The sequence below is a fragment of the Cuculus canorus genome, chromosome 5 (assembly GCF_017976375.1).
Source record: "Cuculus canorus isolate bCucCan1 chromosome 5, bCucCan1.pri, whole genome shotgun sequence".
In the NCBI taxonomy this organism is placed as follows: domain Eukaryota; kingdom Metazoa; phylum Chordata; class Aves; order Cuculiformes; family Cuculidae; genus Cuculus; species Cuculus canorus.
Window position 1 is genome coordinate 23,459,485 of NC_071405.1, and position 24,106 is coordinate 23,483,590.

A 24,106-nucleotide genomic window follows, 5' to 3' on the forward strand; every position below is an offset into this window, starting at 1 on the left:
CAGCTTGCTGCTAACAGCACGGTATGTTTGCTCATTCCTCTACTCCTTTAGATAATGATGGGACAGAATTCTTTGGCTCTGAGGAATTTCTTTCATTATTTGATTGGCCATGTTTGATTAGCAATCTTCTAGCTTTATAGTGCAGGAAGTTAACACAGATTTAAGATACAAAGATATGCTTTCTCTGCACCTCAAATATTGAACATGAATTCTAGGAATGCATCAGATTTGCAAATGTTAAAAATTGCCAGACAACATGTTTACCAATCGATTACAACAGAAGAGTGATGAAAAGCATCCACCTCTCACCATGATTCACAGTGTATTATACGGCTTCCTTGCAACCACTGGCATTTTACAGAAATGCAGTATTACAAACTTCTGACAATTCAGATTTTTTCTAAAGAAAAGCAAAATAAAAAGAACATGGCAGGATGGCACTCAGTGCAGCAATGCAATTACAGCCTATGGAGGTATATGGATAAGAATAACAATAAAAGAAATATGAAATAATATATCACAAGCCCTACATTTTCCTTTGATGTTAATTTTCCAAGTACAGAGATTTTTTTATGCTGCTAAGCCACCAAAGCATCATTTTGCATAAGGCTGAGGTAATGGATTGTAGTAGAAATACAGAGAGTATCAAGAAAGCCCTTGCACTAATTAGCTTATTAGAACTGCAGACATAACTGAGCTAAAATATAAAACATGATGATATATGAAGCATTTATAAAAGCCAATTAAGTACCATAGGCAAATAATCAAATGTTTCAGTATATTGAAAACTTAGCAAGCCTTAAAGGAACACAAGAAGATCTCTTCTGCTAGGAAATACTTTGAAACTGTATTGTTCACAGAAGCTGCAGAATAAGAAAACTGAATCAACGATACACTAAGCACTTGTGTTTTGTGGTTTTTATACATATATACACATACACATCAACCATTTAAAGAGCACCAGACATAGTGCAAGAATAGATTGTAAGCTTGAGATTTTGCTGATAAATCCTTGCAAAAATAACCCAGTTACATGAAGGAATCAATCCAAATTTATATTATCGACCAGATGTGTCTGTCTGGCTATCAATATCAATTGCAAAGAGCAACAAAGAATCTCAATCATATCCTTGACTTCTCTGGGAACAAGAAGAAACATGACAACACCGAAGACTCTAAAAGACTGTCTAGAGTTACATATAGTTGTGTTGGATTCTTCAGCAATTGTTGCTGCATCTGATGGTGATTCCTACTGCCAAGGTATTCCTCCCATATTCTCTAATCTGTACCAGTAGGTTGTAACACAGTACACTATCACCACCGTGTTTGAACTGTGCAACAGGACCAGCAATTTAGAACTACTATTATGACCCATATGATTAATATACATACATACATTAATAGGCAGTTTTGTACTTTTTAACTCAGGCAACATGTTTAACAACAAGATGTAGTTATAAACATGTACAGAAAGGCCATGAACCATATTTGAAAAACACATAAATTGCTACAGAATCCTCACAAGAGTAATTTTAAATATTTTACTGAATGATCTTTGGTTGTCTTATTACAACAGGGAGAACTGTAGGTACAGAAATACTTCTTCTAGACTATTACTATTCTGAGAGATATAGCAGCTGCCTCTTTGTCATTTACATTGCCACTAAGTGGCAGAAGATGAAACAAGAACAGACAGAATATAACAGATCATGGTGCTTTGAACATCTTCATTTTTAACAACAATAGGGTACAAAATTAGGTTGCTGATACTTCAGTTGCTTTTCCAACCATGACTTACTGACAGGACCCTCAGACCTGAGGAAAGCACTGACATGTTTGGGAGAGGAACTACTAGATAGTTCTGAAATCATGAAGCATGTGTGGAAGCCCTTAATAAGAACCGAGACAAGTTATATGTGTATGGATAAACTAGGAAGTGAGAAATAGCAAAAGATCACAAAAGTGGCTGCACAAAACAGGCTGCAAGTCACAAAAATTCTGAGGAGAGGCAATATAAACAGAGGTCCTCGTCAGATTTCTGAGGAAAAAGGCAACGGTACCTTCTATAGCCAGCCAAAAGGAGACATGAAATCATAGAACGGTTTGGGTTGGAGGAGAACTTAAGGATCATCCAGTTGCAACCCCCTTGCCACAAGCACGGACACCTCCCACCAGGCCAGGCTGCTCAAGGCCCCATCCAACCTGGCCTTGAACACCTCCAGGGATGGGGCAGCCACAGCTTCCCTGGGCAACCTGTGCCAGTGCCCCAGCACCCTTATAATTCTTAAAAAAAAATCCATACTTTCTGGTATGTTGATATGGTAACAATTCATCATACAGGCCACTCATTTAAACTTAGGATAGAGATACTTCACAAAATTATCTAAGTGAGCATTTAGAATATTTGTAAAACTTTGGATTACAACCTTATTTACTATTGGTAAAGCAGAACAGAGCACTGGAAGTTAATAGAAGCTATCCCCAAGATATTTCACTGTAAAGCATTTTGTTAGAAATCAGGAGAAAATAAATTCTAAATAACCTTACAAAATTACAAAATGTATGTTAAGATACACTTAACATGAAGAATAAACACAAAGAATTATTTCTTTCTTAAACAACAGAAGAACATCTACCAAACGTATTTCAATCTTATTCATTTGTTTAGCTGTCCATCAGCCTACTTCAGGTGACTGGTTATCATTACAGATCCCATGCAATATGCATAGAAGTATCTGTAGGATAGGATAAATCTATCCTAGCTAATAGTAAAGTCCTGTTTATCCTTCTTAGACCATCACAGAAAAACAGAAGACAGAAAAATACTCTAAATCATGCAACAGGGAGGAATTATGCAAAAAAAGAGTCTGTAGAAAATAATAATTAAAAAAAATCAACTATCCTGCTCTAGTCTCCCTTCCAAAACCAAATCCTTAATAACCATTCAAAGAGCCTTTAATAAAAAAACAGACTTGCATTAAATGGGCAGAAGGGGAAGACTGATGGAAAAAAAACTTGACCAGTCTTCAAATTCATCCCCTCTTAAAATGAATGAGATTAAAATCTAAGAAAAACAAATATGAGAGAAGGCATAGAAAGCAAACATGACATTCACTCACATAAAATTTTCTGGATATTCACTCAAGGCCATATCAATGGTATTCAAAGCATCATGATAGTGCTTCTGGGCTGTTAGCAAGAGTGCAAGGAGATGAAGAGAGTTGGCATCATCTCCTTGTAGCTGCAGAGCCTGACGAACATAACCCAAAGCTTCTGGTATCTGATTGGGAAAAAAAAAAAAAAAAGCAGAAAAAGAAAGCACCACTATTAGAAGTGCTTGATTGCATATCCATAAAATTTATAAAATATTCACTTGGATCCCATGCAGCATTCTACAGACTCCTATAAGACATCGCTCAGAAGTTTAAAACAGGCCTGATGATCTATAACGAACAGTAAAAATTAAGTAATATTTCAACCCTGAAAAATAATATAAACATTTTTAATAAAACAGTTCCTTTCAGCCCTTTAAAATATTCACTTACCATTATTTTTGAAGTGTCAGTTGTATTTCTACAGGATTTTGAAAATATTTTAATTGTAATACATTAACTAAAATGTACAGCTAAACTACAACAGGAACCTTTCTTCATGTGGAATTTCATGATCTTCTCAGCTGCATGTGCTTTTGCTTAATATAAGTACACTGTTAAACCCCAGGAATTTGATTAAGCAACATGAGAAGTCTGGAATTCAGAACTAGAGTCACAGCCTGCTACTGAAAATATTTTGAGCTATTAAAACGACAATCCTTTCCACTCTAATGTGACATAGTCCAATGTCTCTGCTACTCATTAGCAATGAAAAGTAGTCACCTAGAATATGTAAACTACTGTACTCAAAACTACTTCCTAAAATAAACATGACACAGGAAAAGGCTTACCATGACACATACAAAGTAGCTCCACATTATCCAAATTCATGTGATATATAGTATAGCCCTAAATCCCTTAAACATAACAGCTGTACAAATTGGAGTGAGTTCCGATCTCTTTTACAGCTCTAAAATATTTTACAGTTTTCTTAAACACATTTTTGTAATTTTGTTCACAACAGCCAAACCTCCTGCAAACATTCAGAAAAGGCACAGATCTTAGCAGATGAGACTAAAGATTTAAGCACTGTCAAGATCATTAAACTAGATTCAAGGGTCCCACTCTCCAGATAAGCAGTCTGAGAAGAGATTGCACATAGTAGGTAAAAACATGGTAAAAAACGAGGTGTTTTTTCAATCTCCATCCAGCAAAGTAAATGCTGAAACAAATAATTGAATTACTTTGATATATTTTTGATCCTAGAGCTGGAAATACCATGACAGAACTCTGGAGAAGCATTCAAGACTGAAGGTCTTCAGAAAGGATATTTTAGGGGAGTGTGGGTGGGGTGTGTGTCCACACAAATGCACAAGAAAACGAGGTTCTTATCAAAAGATACAAACTCTAACCTTCACATGACAGTGTGAAGCTGCACTTTTAAAACCCAACTAACCTGTCTGGATATGGCAAGCTGCAATGCCAAGTAAAATGCTGCCAAATGATCCGTTGGAGACAAACTGTGAGCCCTTAAAAATAAAGAAACAAAACAAAAACCCAGTGAATTTTCCCCCTGTTAATACACGTTAGACATGCACACAAACACATATATATTCACGTATCCATTTACATGCAGAGGAACAGTTAAGATAGAAAAAGGAAGGACCGATATATACCAGGCTCACTCTAAAGTTACTTGCAAAACACTTCTTCTACCCTATCCTCTGAGATACAAAACCAGCAACACACACATGAGACTTCATATTCACATTAATGCACAAATGAGTTTCCCTGAAGCGTTTAGGCCTATCTCATCATATTAGGGTATATAAACATATAAAAAAAGAGACATATTTAGATGCTGCAGCACTTCTTCCAGCTTTACCATCAAGATTTCTTTCTTCTATAAATAGGGCAGAGATGTTCTCATTCACCTTTTTATTGTCATTTCATTTGCAGAGTCAAACACTTCAGAATGAACCACTGTCACCCCCAACAGTCCTACTTCTGTCTAAGGCACTTGGAAGATGGAGCATTCTCATTGTCACTGCCTACAATGCTAAATCTCCAGACAGAACTTTTTCTTTTCCCACAGCTTACTAACTTACTGCATTTCGCCTCTCATCCACAGCAGCAGGGCCTCTACAGAGCTCTGCCTCTACAGAGATAATTGCTAAAGCGTGCTATACAGTCTGATCAGCGACCAGATCTTCTAGAAACTCTATCACATTGAACCATGACTTGAAATCTTGCATCAGATGATTTTCCCTTCTAGATCAGAACAGAACACTCCTTTGAGCAAAATATTTTATACTACAGTAACACAAACCTCTTTAAAATGAAATAAAAGGAAATTCTTAGAAATCATTTCAGATATTTCTGATACAAAATGATGAAGTAAATGCTGAAGAAATACATTCTGTACTCCTTAAGGGAGACTCCCAGAGGCGGAATCCTCATTACACAATCTTTTACACATAATAAAAGCTTTTCGCTACATATAGCAGAATGAAATGGAAAGATCAACACCTACTCACCTCTGAAATGCAAGAAGAGCTCTTCTCTGCAACACTTCTTGCATCCCTCGCAAAGATGCTGAAAAGGATATATTTAATTAGCAAGATGCAAGATCAAGAGATTTCATTCCACATGCTCACTGAAGAAGTTCTAACACATTGACTGAAAAAATGGTTGCATACAGAAGCTTTAACTTTAAGCCTAGCATTCTGCTAGGTATCCTTTACAGGCAACATAGGAATTTCCAAGTGTCAATGTTTATTCTTATCTTACCATCAGTAGCCTGCAAACTGTAAGTCAATCCCAGTGCCAAGTAGCCTTTTGCTTTGAACTCTGATGTTGCGTCCTCAAGATCAACAACTGTTTTGGCAAATCTTTCAGCTTGTTCCAACTGAAAATATTATAAAACATCCACATAAGTCTAAAACTAATGAAATCTTACATTATAATGACAGTAACTCACAGCATGCTTATGATGCACGGTGAGTCTGTTGAAATCTCCACCATGATTGCTTTTAGGGACTAATTCCTTTTTCATTAGGCTTAGTTTTCCTACTAAATACTGAGTAAAGTACACAGATTTTCAGCTGAAGCACTCATTCATAAGGTTGAGAGAAAATATGGCACATAACACACTTATTATTATTCTAAACTTACTGCGGGTTTGACTTTTTTTTTTTAAGTAATCTCTGGTCACAATGTGCCATCCACCATTTTTGCATTTCATAAATAACTTGCCCCATGAACCATTTCTTTAGGAAAATCAACTACAAGAACTATGGCTTCAACCCTGCAAAAAAAAAATAGCCATGCAGAACTCTGCATCCCATACAGTATTGCTGAACATACGCAAACTCATTAATAAAGAAACATGCAAAAGATCAAGGTTTAACTGCACATCCATGCTGGCACATTATTTAACAATCCAGAAAGAAAAAAGTAAAAATTGAATCTATTCCAGTAAATGTAAATGCTAAGTACAGTAAGCTACTCCATATGGAGTCAATCCACAGGGAACAATTAACAGAACTAGGAACTATGATAATTAAGACTGTATTTTTGTCAGCCTCAACAAGTTATGTTTCCACTACATTAATCTATTTCTGATCATGACCTTTCTCTCCTCTTTTCCTCCTTTCCAAAATATACTCATTCTTCTAAAAATTACACATGTATCTTGAAAAAACACATGATGATCTTCCATTACCTTAATGGTTTTGTACAGATACACGAATTTCAAGGTTATCTAAAATACAATTCAAGTAACACTTTTTAAAAAGGCAGTGTCCCTACTAGGAATTCATAAACTCCAGCTGCCTGTAAACATGTTCAAAAAATCACCAGAAGAGTCTCCTGAATACAAGAGATTTGTGACATTATTTTTGTCTTGTGCAGAGTAAACAGAAGTTTGAGTTGCATTTTTAATCTCTGTATGCCATTGTTTCATTTCATTATAGTTTAAGCCATGTCTTAGATCAGTATCAAGATATGCTACCTTGATAATATTTTACATTAGCCATGCAAACAGGGATATACCTGTGCATATACGTGCCTGTGCTATATGTTTAAAGATCAGAGAATCATAGAATGGCTTGGGTTGGAGTGGACCCTTAAAGATCATCCAGTTCCAGTTCCTTTGCCATGGGCAGAGACACCTTCCACTGGATCGAGTTGCCCAAAGCCTCATCCATCCTGGCCTTGAACACCTCCAGACATGGGGTATCCCCAACTTCACTGGGCAACCTATGCCGGTGCCTCACCACTCTCACAGTACAAAATTTCTAAGTGCTTGTAGAAAACTACAAAATTATTTGCTACAAAGATTTTGTTGCATTTTAGCACAACTCTTGCTGAAAAGACAGAGTGGCAAAGCTTACCCAGTGGAGAGATCCAATACAGAGCTTTGCAGCAAGGAGCGGAATAGTTGCGTCATCTGGTTTCAAACGTATACATTCCTTCAAGACTTTAACAGCTTGAGCAGACTGTTAAAAAAATTTCCATTGGAATTACTAAAAGCATAAATATGTTTCACAGACAGAAAACTCCTATTTCCATAATTTATTTTTCCCATGTGAAGGAGACATTACTAAACATTTTGTTGACAAATTGTGAAAACTCCTCATGCAAGTGAAACACAAGACTTTTGCCACTGCTGTTGTTATTATTATTTATCCCCTATCATCAAGCATCCTCAGTGAAACATTTGCCCAGAATGTAATTCCAATGGCACATGAGTCAGAAAATAGTTTTGAGATGCATTTAAAAGCTTTGCTAGGCCTGTAAGCTCTCAACATTTGAGCCAGGCAAATGGAAGAGCGGGAACAGGACAGACTCTTCAGAACAAACTGCATTTTAGTGCTCTTTAGGAATTACAATAGCACCTAGGAATAGCTCTGCTATAACATTGTTTAACAGAGTGCTATAACATGGTTAATTAATTTGCCTCCAGTCGATGACAGCTTAGAAGATAACTCTAAGTTAACACAAAATGAGAATCCAGTCGTTTCAGAACCACTGTGTTTCTAAAAATAAAGAAAATACAAATAATTCCTTTCCCTCATGCTGAAAATGAAGAAAATAGCACCAGTAAGAATGATCTTTTAGAAAAGTAGTATTATTTACATTACACAATGAATGGGATATATTTTCTGCTAAGGTTACAGGGAAAAGCACGAACTGAAAACAGAACTTTACATCTGATAACAAGTTCCTAGGTTATATAATTTTTTTTAAAAAAATCGACCTCATTTAATTGCACAGAACACGCAGTCTCAAAGATGGGAATAGTAAAAAGAAACAGTCAAAAGTTCTGAAATCAAAAAAAAAAAAGGCAAGAGCATCATGAATCAGCATTAATTTGTACCTAAGTATAAAATTCATTCATCAAAACATCACTTAAACAAGTTGTTACTGCATAATATGATCTGGTATAATTCACTACTTACATTCAATTACCTTACCTTACTTGTTGGCAAGATGGTTCTTACCACCTTTCAGCCTCCCTAAGTTAGAAACCATTGAAATAACATTCTTTGTACAGCATTAGGCATATAGTCAGGAGTTCAGTGTATCTAACTGATGTAAGGATTAGAATTATTTTCAAAAACACTAGAGATTAAAATTACAGAAGTTCCAAAGGTTGTTATGAAAAGCCATCAAGGAGAAGAACTACATCAAAAAATTGAGACTTACTTTTCCTGCTGCCATCAAGGACAATGCAAATTGATACCAGAGATGGAACTCTTCAAACGCAAACTTCATGGCTCTTTCTAAACACTAAATTTTGGGGGAAAATTGTTACTTAAAGGCACAATTTTCAATTATGAAGAAGATATATTACTATAAAAATTGTGTTATATACTCATATCTAAAATACATGCAATTAAAAATTTAAACCATTCAGATAAATTAAGTGAAAATAGCTGCCATATTCTACATAAAAAAGAATTTAACATAAAAATAAATGATTTCTCATTTATTACGTTTGTTTAAATACTCCTGCTGTCCTATGATTCTGAAAGAAGGAACGATAAATATCAGCTTTTTGAAGTTTTAACTGCACAAGGCAGCAGGTAGGTCTTAAGTGAAAAGGAAAATTGTGTACACACTCTTCCTAAATGGTGAATACTTAACAAGCAGTGGCACAAGTACTTAGCAGCAGCACCTGAAAGGCAGATGGGGAAAAGATTCACCTGACAGTATTACTTCTGAGAATTTTAATTTCACGTTCAATATTCTGCTGAGATTTTCAACTTAATAAGTGAATACCAAAAGGAAATTCGTTATTGCTATACTAAAATTAAATATACTAAATTAGCATTATATGCCGATTTTGAAGTTTTAATACGTGCTGTTGTAAGTAAGAATTATTTCATTTTGCTATGCTCATTTTTAATAAAGAAGCCAGATCCAGAGAGCTGAAAGGTCCAACACTTTCATGGATTAAATTGATTCAGCAATTAACTTTCTAGTTTGTAGGATCCAATTACATAAAGCAGCTTTTCTGATCTGATAGCCACAATGTATATGCTAAATTCTATTACTATGAAATATTTTTCACATTTGAGCTCAGCCTTAGTATTACAGAAAGCACGGCCAGGCATGTAACGTGTCCCTGCTCTTTAACAGAACCTAAAGCAAACAGTACTAAGAATGAAACAAAACAAATACAAGAAGTGCATTATTTGCTGCATATAAGTAATGTATGCTAGAATTTTTCCTACTACCTAAAGTCCAGTCAAGACTATTACTAAATTCAATTTTTAGTGAATTATTATAAAGGAATAAAGGTTCTGAAAACAAACTCTTTCTCATTGCATTGTTATAGTTCATCATCAGATTGTATGTGTATTAAGTTAATCGTTATTAAGAAAACCAATATAGCATTTATTTTCCCATTGGAATTTCTCTGCATCAGTTCAAGCAAGAAGATCACAGACTTGCATTAGAAATAATCACAACTCACTGTATGGAAAGGTAAAGTCGAACGCATTACTAAATTTTGATGCTTAGCACTGAAAAGAATATGCTTGATGTTACAGAGTTGAAAGATGTGTATCTAGGAAAATTCCTGGTCTGGAAAATATCTCTCCTGGTCAGACATTGATAAGGTCTATATGTCATATCCTATGAAGCTTAAAAACCAACTTGATGACAGAGTACTTCTGTGTAGGAGAAAACTATGACAGTATAAAGTTCTTTGATCTAGGTGAAAAAAGCTGCAAGAAATTGAAAGCTTGTAGTGTATAAACTCTATAAAGAGATGTGACCTTTTCAACTAAGAACATGATTCAGAATTAGAATAATTTAACAGAGATGAGACAGATCTTTGGTCATTTAATGTTCTTACAGCCTAGCTAACTACTTTAAGTAATCACCTACAGCTAAACCAGAACGTGATAACAAGACATTGGAACTGGTAGGTGAATAGTATTTCCACAGTCAGAAAACTAGTGCAAAGGTGGCAAAGCCCAAGACAGTGGCTAAAACCCCTCAACAGGAAGCTGGTCAGACACCGATGCACTTAACTTTCCGATACTCACAGTTCTACTTTTGTTTGTAACCCTGACCGGCACCAGCACAAGCAACTTCTACAGGGCTCTGAAATCCAAGATCTAAGTCAAGTTAGATCCAACCGTGCTCAAAACACAGCAGGAAAAGGAACAGGCAGTGGCACTTAACTGTCAGCTACATGGCCTGAAACAATCACAAAAGCAGCGAGAGAAGCAAGCTCTAATGCTCTTCTCCAGGTGAGGGGACTACAAGACTTTCCTCCTACCCTTCCTTCATGGTAATGTCCTTAGACTTCAAGATACACAGCTAAGAACAGAGATACTTCTTAGCTTTCTTGGTGAAGCTAAAAAATCTCTATTAAGCAAGGCCAGAAGGATTGCAAACAAGAAGCTGGTTTTATTGTGGCATAATTACTACCCAAGGTCTCCTAAAGGAGACAGTGAAGGAATCCCAGAAACCTGTGACATTCACATTAATATAATGCATGCTTAATGTTTAGAAAGATAAAACTCCCACAACAATAAAAAGAAACTACCATGACAGGTAAGACAAAATAAAAGATTCAGATTTGGAAATCAGGGCTACGCTACCCCTACTGAGTTGCTAGACTAGTATACCAAAAGGAAAGGTTGTCAGCTGTTCAAAGAAAAAAGCAATCAGAGATACTTTTTTTTTTTTTTTTTAACAAAACTTGTCAATGCCTATCCTTTAAAAAGTTCTAGACTAAAATATATGGAGACTCACGTCTTGCAGCTTTGGTGTAACCGACTCAAACTTCATGAAGATGATAATGTTGGCAGTGGCAAATAAATGGAAATGTTCCTGATTAGATTATGTTGCAGGGTGACATTCCTGTATGAGCTTTCATACTCCCTAGTTTTGTGAAAGACTTTCTATTGTACTGATTAAAACTGACTTGTGCGCCCAACTTGCAGCTATGAAACACTTTCAAGAAGAATAGCCAAATTCAGAGCTTAATTCACAGGAGATGCAGATTAAATGGTGACTATAGAGATATACCAGAGAAGAAATGGGGCATTTTTTTTCATTTTTATCTTAATAGAAGTCCTGTATTACAGTAGAGAGGAATCATTTCTCAGCAAATCAATCCCTGGATATGTCTTCCTACCACACAGGCTGAAGTATTCCTTCTGGATACCAATAATTCATCATGGTCGGCAACAGTATCCTGGTGCTGGGTGAGCGCTGTTTTGAACAGCACAAAGATCTGCTCTGCCTAAAAAGCTGAAATTGTTCCTCAGGTATAAAACTGATAACGATACTTGAAAATTTCCTAAAGAAATAAGTTGTCGCAATCTAATAAAACACATGCAAGTTGCATGATCAAACACAAGACATTTGAGACAGAATGCACTTCCTGCAGACTCGAAAAAGTAATACATTTCCATTTTATTAACTTGTTTTCTATTGAAACAAAATATCACAAATGTTTTTTCTATGTATTTATGTTACCATTTTGACAACAGCTTTTATGTTTTGCCTTTCCTTCCTGCTGTCTCCATTTAACACGTATCCTTTTAAGCAGATCCATGCCTCCCTGCCTAAACACCACAATGTTCTGGTTTAAGCTATTGCGGAATCAGTTTTCTAACTTCTCAGCTAAGACGCACCTTAGTTGAACTGCTGCGCCACTCAACGTTTATCACACCTTTTACACAATTTGTGTGTTTGACCACCTCAAGTCACTGGTATGAATTTAGACAGTAAATTTTTTTGGGTGGAAACTACCTGCTATATTTATACAGCAGTCAGAACAACAGTGTCCTGTATTTGTTTAGCCCTTAAGTACTACCACAATTAACATGATTAACAGAAATAAGCAACGAAGTCACAGTTGAATATTCACTATTATCAACAAACCTCTGAGAGCATTTCATATTGGCCTCTTCTTCCCAATGCTATCGTAAGTAAATCATAGACTACAGAAGCATTTTGCAAACTGATGATACGATCATTCTCATGTTCTGGTATTCTGCTCAGTACAGCATCACGGTTAGCCTGAAACATAACATGAAACAACAAAGTCATCCATTGTAATCCAACCTATATACTTGCTCAAGTAACCACCATTCTATTAAAACTGACAGTCAACACTTGATATGAGAGATACAGAAGTATAATATCTGCTCCTAACTGACAGACAGCAAGAATCACCAGTTTTATACATTAGTGGAAAGATTTATGTTTCTACATGGATCTATTTGTCATTACTTCATTCTAATTACATAAATTGGGTGATGTATTTTAAATTTTTGAAGAGTTCTCAGAGACTAAATAAGGTTTTTCTTAAGATAATGTATGTTCATCTTTTGAAATTTAATTTTATTTTTTTGTATTCAAATAAAATATACTAAGAAGGATCTTCAAAACTTCTCTTCCATCTTTGGAAAAACAAGAAAATCAATTTGTTTTCTCTTCATAGCATTATGACTCTACGCTCTCAGTTGAGAGCGGCAACTTGCCCAAGATAACCACACAACCACCTTCACGAATTACTAGTGACGAGCAAAAACTCTCCGTTTTTCTGAGCACAGGTTTGGAATCAGGCCATGTTTGCAGTAAGTCTTTGTACTTCCAATCCTATTTTGTGAAAGGCACATTGCAAACCTTATTCCTCAATTAAACTTTTCCTTTCCCAGAGGAAGAAAGCTGAGCTAGAACTGGATTAAATTAATTGACAATGCCTCACAGAGAAATCTTGTTGAAGAGCAAAGGATAAAATTCAGGTGTTCCAGACTATCTACCCTCAAGTATCCAGTACTTCTTCCACTATACCATCAAGCCTCCTAAAATAACTTGTCTTGATACATTACCTATTTCTAGATTTCTGGATGTTTAGCATACCCATTGGTACTAACGCTAGTATAGCTGTTAGTTTGAAGTCAGAAGTTAAAGATTATTCTCTCTCTTCCTCCCATTCTTTTCTTTTTGTTTTTTAATTACACAGGGCATGCCCTCCCTTACTACATTTATTTAAATATACCAAATTTTAATGAGCAGTTTATTTCCCCCTTTATCAGAAGGGTGGAGTGATACAATAGAAAGAACTGATAAATTGTTTCACTGCTTTAACAGAATAACATTTTAAGCTCTGAACATATTAATTACATCTTTAAAATCAGAATAATTAAATACTGAAACAGATTTTCAAAGAGGTACATGGAGCCTAAAATGCACTGATCTTTCAAGATTTATCAACTGAATAATCCACAGCTTGGTTTGAAAATACACACCCCCGCACACGCACCCCAAAACAGACATTTTGCTTTCTTCTGATCGAGGAGTCTTCAGCTTTGCTTTTCTACACTGCATAAATATTTAGTCAGCTTCAAGAAATTCTTCCTTTTTAAATTCATATTTTATCACCGTGTGACTCAATTCCTTGCAAGTACAGAACAAGCTATGCACTAGTATTTCTTGTGAAAAAAGGCTGACAATGCCAAAGCAGTGTTATAGGAGACAATGCCTCTCAAGTACTAAAGATATACTAAAGCATTAAAGATATCTCATCTATTTGAACAATCATTTTTTGCATAATTCTAAAACAGAATGCACATACAAACAAGTGCTCAACGTTTCAGAACTGCCATGGTCTCAGACACAATGAAGTGACAATTAGTTAAGCTGTAATGTGTCAGCTGGCCACACTTACTCTAGACACACTTTAAGCCTGAAGGAAAGGCAAGCAGTATAACTTTGTTAAGCCTCAGTGGAAGAAAGGATATGCCCAAGCATTTTACCATCAGCAAAGAATAACATATAAGTCTGAGCACATGAGGCAAAGATCAGTGGAATGAAGTCTAGTTGGAAGCCAGTAACTAGAGATGCATCCCAGTGACTGGTACTAGGCCTGTTTCTGTTCAAAACCTTCATGGAAGATGGGGCAATGTATCATCAGCAAGTTGGCTATGATACAGAACTAGGAGGAGGAACTGACACGCCAAAGGGCTGTGCTGCCATCCAGAAGGACCTCAACAAGCTGGAGGAATAAGCTGACAGGAACCTCATCAAAGGCTTCAACAAAGACTTGGAAGTGCAAAGTTCTGCACCTGGGAAGGAACAAACCCAGGCACAAGCATAACTGGGGGGCACCCACTTGGAAAGCAGTTTGGCAGAAAAGGACCTGGAGGTCTTGGTGGACACCATGTAGAGCAGGAACCAGCAATGCGCAGTTGCTGCAAAGAAGTCTAATGGTTTTGCAGGCTGCATGAGCAAGAGTGTTGCCAGCAGATCAAGGGAGGTAATCCTTCCCCTCTATTCAGCACTGGCGATGCCACATTTGGAGTACCGGGTCTAATTCTAGGCTCCCCATTGCTAGACAGATACAGAGCTACTGAGACAGTCCAACAATCAACCACTAGGATGAATCAGGGACTGGAGTTTCTCCTCTATGAGGAAAGGCTGAGAGAGCTGGCTGTCTTGAGCCTGGAAAAGGGAAGGCTCAGGGGAGAATATTAGCAATGTGTACAACTACCTGAAGGGAGGGTACAAGGAAGAGGAAGCCAGGGTCTTTTCCGTGGTGCTCAGTGACAGGATCTGAGGCAATGGGCACAAACTGAAATAGAGGACTGAGCACAGGCACAGGTTGCCCAAGGAGGTTGTGGAGTCTCTCTCCTTGGAGATATTCAAAAGGCATCTGGACACAGACGCAGTCTACTCCAGGCAGCCCTGCTTGAGTAGGGAGGGAGGTTCGACAAAGTGTTGTCCAGAGGTTCCTTCCAACCTCAGTCATTCTGTGATTCTGTTACTACAGCTCAGCTGACATGCATCAATATCTACTCGCACTGTGCTGTAAAGGTGTCAGCATTTCAGATCCCACCTTTCTACTAATTTCTGTCACGATAAGGAAAGGCTGGTCTATACATCACAAGTGTAACAGCTAGAATATAAGGGCATCTTACAGTAACAGTGATGGGAGAGTTGTAGCCGTATCATGCATTACAAGACACTCTAGAAGCAGCCATGTGGTTAAAAGACACATTATGTACTCTGAAACGTACCTATAAGAGAATTATAGCATTTGAAAAGCACACAACTATCTTTCCCAGAGAATGTCTTTCTTAAATATTACATTTTAAATCTTACTCAAAGCATCCTTTCCGAATTCAGAAATTAAGTGAACTCAAGGTGACACGAAAGTAGCATCTATAATCCATTAACAAGATTCTATTATCTGAATATACGTTGCACTGTATCTGACCCAAATAAGAAGTAGTTATGATGCTAGAATGCACCACTTCCTTGAAACTAGCAGCATGATTTAGGGCTTGTATATACACAGTGATTTGATTACTTTTACTTCCACAAAATGCAACTTATATGTCAGATTCTTATTCTCTTTTGCAATATTTACTTGAATAAATTCTTGAAGGGCAAAAGTCTTGACATGTTATCTGTGATTTTACTAATGCAGACAATGCAAGTAATGGAGCATACCACTTTAATAACAAATACTATCTCAAAACACCAATGATTAGTCAATCTTCTGCAACTGTTCTTATTTCTTTCCCAAGCACTGGTTTAAAAAATCATAAATGACATACTACTTCATAACTACTACTGCTAGAAAACTAGCATGCACTGAAACTGAAGTAAGAGGTCTCATCTTTCAGAAGCTACGTTTGTAGTGATGAATAGTTTTATGCTCAATCTTCCCCTTTCCTCCCTCCAAAACTAATTTGAAAAAATGGCTTCACCGAAGTAAGTCAATCATGTCAAAGATGTTATACTCCTCCCAAACAAACTGGTTTGCCTCAGATAAGCTGCAATAATTACTTGTAAAGAAAAAATATTGAAAGCTTGCTAAAGGTATATGCTCTACAGTGATGAGCATTTGATACAATTTGGCAGATCCAAATCAAAAAGGAAAAGCTGTAACTAACCTGAAAGGAGCAGTACTTCAGTTTGTTTTTTGTACTCCGAATGCCGATATGCAAGCAAGTACACATGCAAATACAATAACCAGTAGTCAGATCCATCAGAACCAGGTCTGCTTCCCCATCATACCATGACCACAGCTTACATCAGAATTCTATATATTGCCATGAGCTGCTCAGGCCTCTTACAGAGTCATAGGCAGCCCTTTTAGTGGCAAGTACATACTGCAGCAAAACCAACACATGATACATGGAAACGTTTGCTTAGTCTAGTTTTCTAGTGACAGATTGTGTCAGGAACATTGCAGGACAGATTACTAGGAGTGAGGCATTTAGTTTCCACTACAATTAAGTGTTTGCTACTTTAATATATGTTGTTCAAACAGACAACGTTCACTTAAATGTTCTGATCCTATTTAACTGTACCAATACAGAAGTTATGCCAGAGGATGAAAGCGTTTAAATCACCTATAGAACTTAAAGACTAAGTCTAACTGATACGAAGCAAAACAGACTCCTATATGATGCCTGAGATTCTAGAGTTTCCAGCCGTCCAGTTATAAAAACAGCAAAAATTCCAACTTCAGCTTTTCACTTCTGCCATTTGAGAACACATAACTGACCTGGTATGAGAATGTCAGTATGTGGCAGTTGATAAATGACTACTAAATCATACTAGGGGAAAATATGAAAGGCTGACAAAAGGCACAAGTAGGCCATTGAAAAGGATCACCTACTGAGGAAATGAGGGCATTAAAAAAATAATCCAGTAGCAAATGCCAAATGCCAGTATCATTAAAAATCATTTACAAATCTGAGTGACATCTGAGGTTTCAAGCACAATGGAAAACACTTTTTGGCTATGTTTATTTATTATGCTTCTCTAGTAGTCTGTGATTTGTTTCTTACAACAAAAAATAATACATTTTGAGTCTGAACAGCAACCAGCTGGTGTAACAGTGGCTCATGCTGATAAGTGATGCCAAATGAAAGACCTGGCTTTGTGTTCACCTGCCTATGGTTAAGAGGAGGTTAGGTTCAGCCACTCAAAAGGAGAAAAACTCCATAAGGCTTGCAGACCTTATCTTGCTGGCTCAGAGGAAAAGCAGCTTGACTTTCAGAAGTAACTGTCTGCTTTCCTAACAGAAAATAAAACACAAGCCACAAAGTAAGGCACGACAAAAGAAGTTCCTTTTTCTTTTAGAAAGATCAAGGAAAACACACACACAGAGATCACACATACATTCACTCTATTTTACCTACCATAGATTCACTAATAAGCAGCAACAGTAAGGCTTCTTCTGTATTTTCTTGAGGACAAAAGATGCTGTTCAAAACAAGAATTTAATTATTTCAGCAGAACACATTACTTTTAGGAGTACTGTACACAAATACAGTAAGAGTGCTTCTAGAAAAGAGAAGAGAGGGTAATGTGCATAGAAAAAATGATCAGTTAAAATGCATTTCTTTGCAATGCTCTAAATTTGCATTTCAGAAAAGTTGGCCAAAGACAATAAGAGAACAAAAACCCCACAGCTGTAAAAGTGGAGCACATTCAAATATTCAGAAATTGCACATAATTTAACAACTGTAGAAACTGTACCCATAGTTTAACTAGCCTCTGGTACCTAATCTATCTGAGCTGAATCTACATCACTGATTCAAAGGCTGGCCACAAGAAACTCTCTCACAAGAACAAGATAATTTTTTTTATTTTATGGTAACTTCTGTATTTTAAACACTTCTATTAGTCTTTCACCACATATGCTTGAGAATTGTTTTTTTGATCCATTCAATATCTGTGAACATTTTAAAATAGAGCCATGGCCATCTCTGCCTGCTTTCCAAAACCACTTTTACTCCAAAGCAGTTAAAATATTTGGTTTTAACAAAGAATGCTTTGTTATGACTTAATACTGAAGGTTTGACTAGTTTGCAAACTTTACCGCTTTCTCTGAACACTAGATGCTTTCTGAATATCTTTCTAAACTGACGGACACACAAAAGTAATCTGCACTGGTAGGAATTTTCATTCATTCTCTCTCACACACGCAAAAACAGTGACTGTGTTTTGACTCTCCAGATTTCTTTCTCTAAACTGTTTCTGAATTAGCACAAGTACTACTTCCTGGTAACACAGGACAATAGTTCCACAGTTAACTGTTTAATCATAGAAAATAACTTCTTGTTTACAAGCAATTTGTATAGCTACAAGGATGCCTAAGCTACAATAAATTACAGATGGGAAACTAAACTTGTCTGAGATTAAAGCATCTGTTTTTTTAAAAAAACACTATAAATTTAAGCAAATTTATATCAAATGCCTGAAAGGAAATGTAACCTAAAATAAACCTGAACTCCAGGCAGATTGAAAGCAAGATTGTGAACGCATTGTGCTAACATACAGCAATTAAAGCTCCAGGGCAGTTGTTTTGTTGTTGGATTTTTATTTTTTAATCAATGCAAAGTGCTTGTCAGATTTTGAAGAGTATTCTAAATCTTAGAAGACATTTTTATTTTTACATAGCAAAGAAATTTCAAAACACAGTTAACCATGAATGAGAACTATCCAGGACAGAGAATGAGGACTGAAGAGGAGGCAGAAAGCTTTTACCTACCCAGTCTTTGCAGAATTTAGTAACCTGGAAGCAGATTTAACCTGATTGACTGGCAATGGTTCCCAGAAAGAAGAATAAAGATTGGAAATAGTTGATGGGTAATTACTTTCTCGGAGATAAAAGGGAAGTTGCCCCAAAGAGAACTAGTAAAAAGTCTCTTCTCAAAAGGAAAGGGAACGCTATTTTACCCTACAACTTTGAATGCATTTTGGTAAATAAGTGATGTTTCTCTTAAAAGTGAAGATCCTCTTCATCCAGAAATTAATGGGAAATATCTTAAACCTTTTCATGTAAAAAGCTCAATTTAGCTGACTCAACTCAGACATTTCCTGCATTTCCTGACAGATGCAGGCACATGAGTGAGGTAATTCCAAGGTAAGGGTAGAGCAAAAGAGGCAACTGGAAGCATGAAGTGGCTAGCAACCAAAGGCAAACCAAGAAGTTTAACACTTCAACTGAGGATAAAGAAAACTGAGGAGGCAGTAACACAGAGATCTACAAAATCATAAATGGTATTAGCCAAACATTTACCATCCTCAAGAGAATGCAATGTACTTATGTAATATATTAAGCAGTATATTTAGAAAAAAAAATACATCTCAGACTGAGAGCTGGTGATCAAATGAATACCTAGGAAGAAGTTTCCTGTATGTCTGTCTTGCTAGTCATTGTCTTAGGTACTTGCTTTCAATCACTGCTGGAGATGAGACACAATTTATGTAATCTGGTACTAATCACTCTGATGCAAGGACAGAAAATGACTTAACTATACGCTTTGTTGAAATTGTGGAACTTCTCACTTGGATGTCCCAAGAACAAGAAGATGGCATTGAACAAAGCTCACTTTTGCCAAGAGGCATGTTTCTACAAAAAGATGAGTTGAGAATGAGTTGAAAATGAAGAACATAAGTTTGAAAGACTGAGCCTGAGAAACCTGCAAGGAAGGAGAAATCTTTGAAGACAGAGGCCATTCTACTTGCTAGTAATAATGACACCATAATTATATGGGCTTACTACTCTTACACTGTGAACACTAAAACAAAAAACCTCTTCAAAATTTTATTTAGGTTATTTCTATAAGCAATCTACCATAGAAGCAGACTCTTTTGCACAAAACAAGGTCACATGAAGGAAAAAAACTTTCATATTAACTAATAAGGCACTGTAAGAGAGCAACAGACTGTTCTTTAGGATTTGCTGTTTGAAAAAGAAAATGCGTGACTCTGCATAAAAGAGTTCCTCAAGTTTGGGCAACAAAAGCATACTTTTTAAGTGCAGTGATCACAGTGTATCCACAAATCAGGTATTTCCTTTTTGCCAGAAAGTTTGCCTATACGTACAGTTTCTTAATTACATACTTGCAGAGACTATCACAGTCGTCTCTCACAGTTTTGGCAAACTGAATGTTCAACTCTATGCCTGCACCTTCTCCTAACCTCAAACCACTGCTTTTTAATGACTTGACATCCTAGACATAGTTACATAACAAGGAAATTAAAAAACTCACAATGCCTGGGGTTTAGTCCTACAAATGGACAAAGTATTACTGCTGTTGTTAATAATAATAATTAACAACAATAATAATATTTCCTTGGAGAAAAAGGGTCAAAAATTTCAAATGGAACAGATAACAGACTCCTCAAAAGATTTTCCCAAATCACACCGATTTCACAGAATCACAAAATAGCTGAGGTTGGAAGGGGTCTCTGAGGATCATCTAGCACATCCCTCCTCCACTCAAAGCAGGGTCACCTGGCAGGTGGCTCAGGATCATGTCCTGTTGGATTTTGAGTATCTCCAGTGATATTCTCTAGACTCCATAACCTCGTCTACTTCTGTGATTTTTTTTTCTCACATTTAAATGGAACTTCTTCTTTAAATGGAGATTCCATCTTTTCCATCTGCATTGCTTAGCACTGTCCTACTGTGGTAAGATCATTCCCTCCAATGGTACAATCTATTTCTCAGTTCTCTGTCTCTCTGTGCTTTCAAGTGCATATCGAAATAAGCAAGCAATAGTTGTTGAGGAGTGCAAAGGCTGCAGATTATGGAAAACAAGCATACAACAAAGTTTCATCAGCTCAAACTTAGTATCAACGAAATAAAAAATTAATTAAGAAAGGCAGTGCCAAATGGTTAGGATTTCACAAGTATGCTCTGATACAACCCACCACTTTCAGGCAGTAAGCTACACTCAAGGATTAATAAAGGGCAAAATTTTGTTCACATATATTTTTGGCACCATCAGAGTGTTTCTAAGGAAAACAACTTTACCTTAGAAACTATTTTTCATTTATCAGATACAAACAAACAAAAAGCTATTAACTTATAACTTCAAATTCAAGGAAGTGCCTAGCCACATTTAATACAAATAGTAACGGTGACCGGTTTTGAAAAAAATCATGCATTTTCAAGAACAAAGAGATACACTGCAAAGCTGCCTCTAGAATTCACGACAGGATACACCACACAAGAATGATTCATAGCATGCCACTTATTTGAATGAGTGAAAGAATAAAACTCAACAAAAAGATGGCATCATACAGAAATGCCAAAACTAACATAAAAAGATTAAAAGGTAGCTGTTTTGGGAAATGAAATACCTTTGAAATTGCTAAATTACTAGATAAATTACTAGATATGTTTTGGGTTTTTTTTATAATGTTTCAGGGATGAATTTGAATCTCCATATTGCTAACTCTCTCCTTTCTCTGATAAAGCAGAATTGAGCTCCAGAAACAGTACTCATCTTTTAAAATATGCAATCTCAGATTTGCCACCCAGTTCATGTTTTCTTTTATATCCCAGGTATAATATGAGATATTAACTCTGCCATACACTGCAGTATAGAACAAAAAGAAGTATTCTGAGAATTAAGAACAAAAGGTCTCATACATACAGTGTAAACTTCTGCCTGGAGACGCAAGTTGCTTTCTTAGTTCTCTTCAGGGAATACATAAACACACACAACGCAGGAAACATTCCCATTCCCATTGCCCAATTCCTTCTACATTTTCAGCAATATAAACTAAATTACCTAGCACACAAGGTAACAATTGCAATTACAGAAGCAAGAGAGGTATAAATTCAGCCATACTTTTCTCCAGTGTATACCCGCGGTCTTCTACTGAGTGCGTAATTCTTAGTATTTGAACCTTTTCGAAGTGGATCATCTAGGGGTGATTGCTGAGGAGGATCTTCCAGTGGATTCCAATAACTTTGTTCACACATGCCTCGTAACAAAATTTCAGCCAGTTGTCTTGCTATCGTCTGTAAAAGTTAAAGATAAATGTTTTCCTTAGAAATGTTGAATACAAACTCTTCAAAAACACATGGATTATTGCAAATGACAACTAGTCATGCAGAATATATTTTCTGTTATTCTAAGACATTCAAAACACCCAGGGATGCTGCTGTTTGAAAGGTACAAGTACCCAGTCCAATTCTCTAAACACAAAGTAAAAGTATGGTGGTGACAAACAATTTTGTAATCTTATCAGTTAAATCCAGATACTTCCGAAGTATCAACACCACCAACTCATGCGCAACTCATGTGAGAGGAGCACATTCGGGTATGTTTTCAGCTATTTTTTGCTCAATAACCTCTACTGCCTCTCCAGGCCTGCAGAAGACGTCTCCATGGGAAAGACCACAGTGGAGCAGGTATTTCCCTGCCGTTCATGGATACAATGACAGTGGAGCAGATGTTCACATTTCAGCCTGCTGAGAGGACAACAGTGGAGCAGGTTGATATTCCCTGAAGGAACTGCAGCCCATGGGAAGGCTGAAAGTATCAGTCAGAGACCAATCAGGTTTTAAATGTAACCACACACAGGAAAGAGAAATAAAGAAGAGTCCAGGTATCAGTTTTTATGATTTTTATTACTTAAACCAGGAAATATAGCCTCATAAAGGAGTGGATAACAGGTCTGAATTAATTTGCTGTGGATCTGATTATTTGTCTTTAACTCACCCACTACATTAATGCTTTAATTGCCAACTAAAATTCAGATGCTGTGATAGGAACCTGGTTTAATATAACTTACCATTCGCAGATTTTGTGTAGTTCTTGTTTCAACAGCTCTTAGCAACTCTCTAAATCTACCAACTCCTCTTGTAAAGTTCCTGTATATAAACATAGAATTTGACAACATTCCAATTTGGATTTAGTAACGCCTTAACAGATTACTCGATAAAAGTTGTTTAAAACCATGCTATCTTAATTTTCCTCATCATCACCTTTCTGAGATACACATATATTCATTTATCTGGAAAGTCCTCCACTGACTACAACAACATTCCCTGTCAGTTTACTGAAAAAAAGAATCATTTTAATGATCTGTAGATTGCTCAAGAGAAAGCAAGGAAAATTACAAGATGTGACCACCCTAAAAAGGGAAAAAATAAAATTGAAGTTGGTCTTGGCATTACAAAGGTTTTAATTTTCAATTACATTAGGCTTCAAAGTATTTTCGGAAAAAAAAACCCCAAATATTTCATTTTAGCTCCCTCCCGATACCTTGAAATAGGGAAATAAAAAAGGAGTAAATCTTGTAATCCTCAGTGAAAGTAATGTAACATTTTACACTTCTTTTCAGAGAGGAAAGAGCACAAACACATCAAGGCCCACTGTGTGGCGAGAACAGGACTGGGGATCAGTGTTCCGTTCTCAACTCTGGCTGGCTTTTTGTGTGACTTCTGCAACTTAGATTGCTTTGTCTATGTTTCTTCCACTTCTGCTGCCTAAACAGCCTTTGCAAAAAGATTCAAGACCCTTTGAGAGGATTCACACTAACAGTTTTAGTAGATCTGAACTTTCTTCTCAAACAACAGATTATTTTGAATGGCCTCACAGTTTTATCTTCATCACTGTATCAGTTATCTCAGCAACCTGTTCTTTTACTGTACTTAAAAGCAGTTGAGAATATTTTTTATTAATAAAGTTTGGATTTGAACTGGTAAAGGACTG

The 24,106-nt window shown here is 36.5% G+C and overlaps 1 protein-coding gene across 4 annotated transcripts in view; it reads right to left on the bottom strand.

The window, feature by feature from the left end:
• The window catches only part of TTC7B (tetratricopeptide repeat domain 7B), a 127,371-nt gene that overhangs the window by 57,185 nt on the left and 46,080 nt on the right, over positions 1-24,106 (bottom strand). For all 4 annotated transcript variants that reach the window (XM_054067858.1, XM_054067857.1, XM_054067856.1 and 1 more), the window contains exons 6-15: positions 23,184-23,262; positions 22,235-22,407; positions 17,783-17,846; positions 12,504-12,641; positions 8,802-8,885; positions 7,487-7,591; positions 5,883-6,000; positions 5,630-5,687; positions 4,549-4,621; positions 3,120-3,280 (exon numbers count right to left, since the gene is read on the bottom strand). In XM_054067858.1, coding sequence (XP_053923833.1) covers positions 3,120-3,280; positions 4,549-4,621; positions 5,630-5,687; positions 5,883-6,000; positions 7,487-7,591; positions 8,802-8,885; positions 12,504-12,641; positions 17,783-17,846; positions 22,235-22,407; positions 23,184-23,262 — 1,053 coding nt within the window. The remainder of the gene's footprint in view (positions 1-3,119; positions 3,281-4,548; positions 4,622-5,629; positions 5,688-5,882; positions 6,001-7,486; positions 7,592-8,801; positions 8,886-12,503; positions 12,642-17,782; positions 17,847-22,234; positions 22,408-23,183; positions 23,263-24,106) is intronic.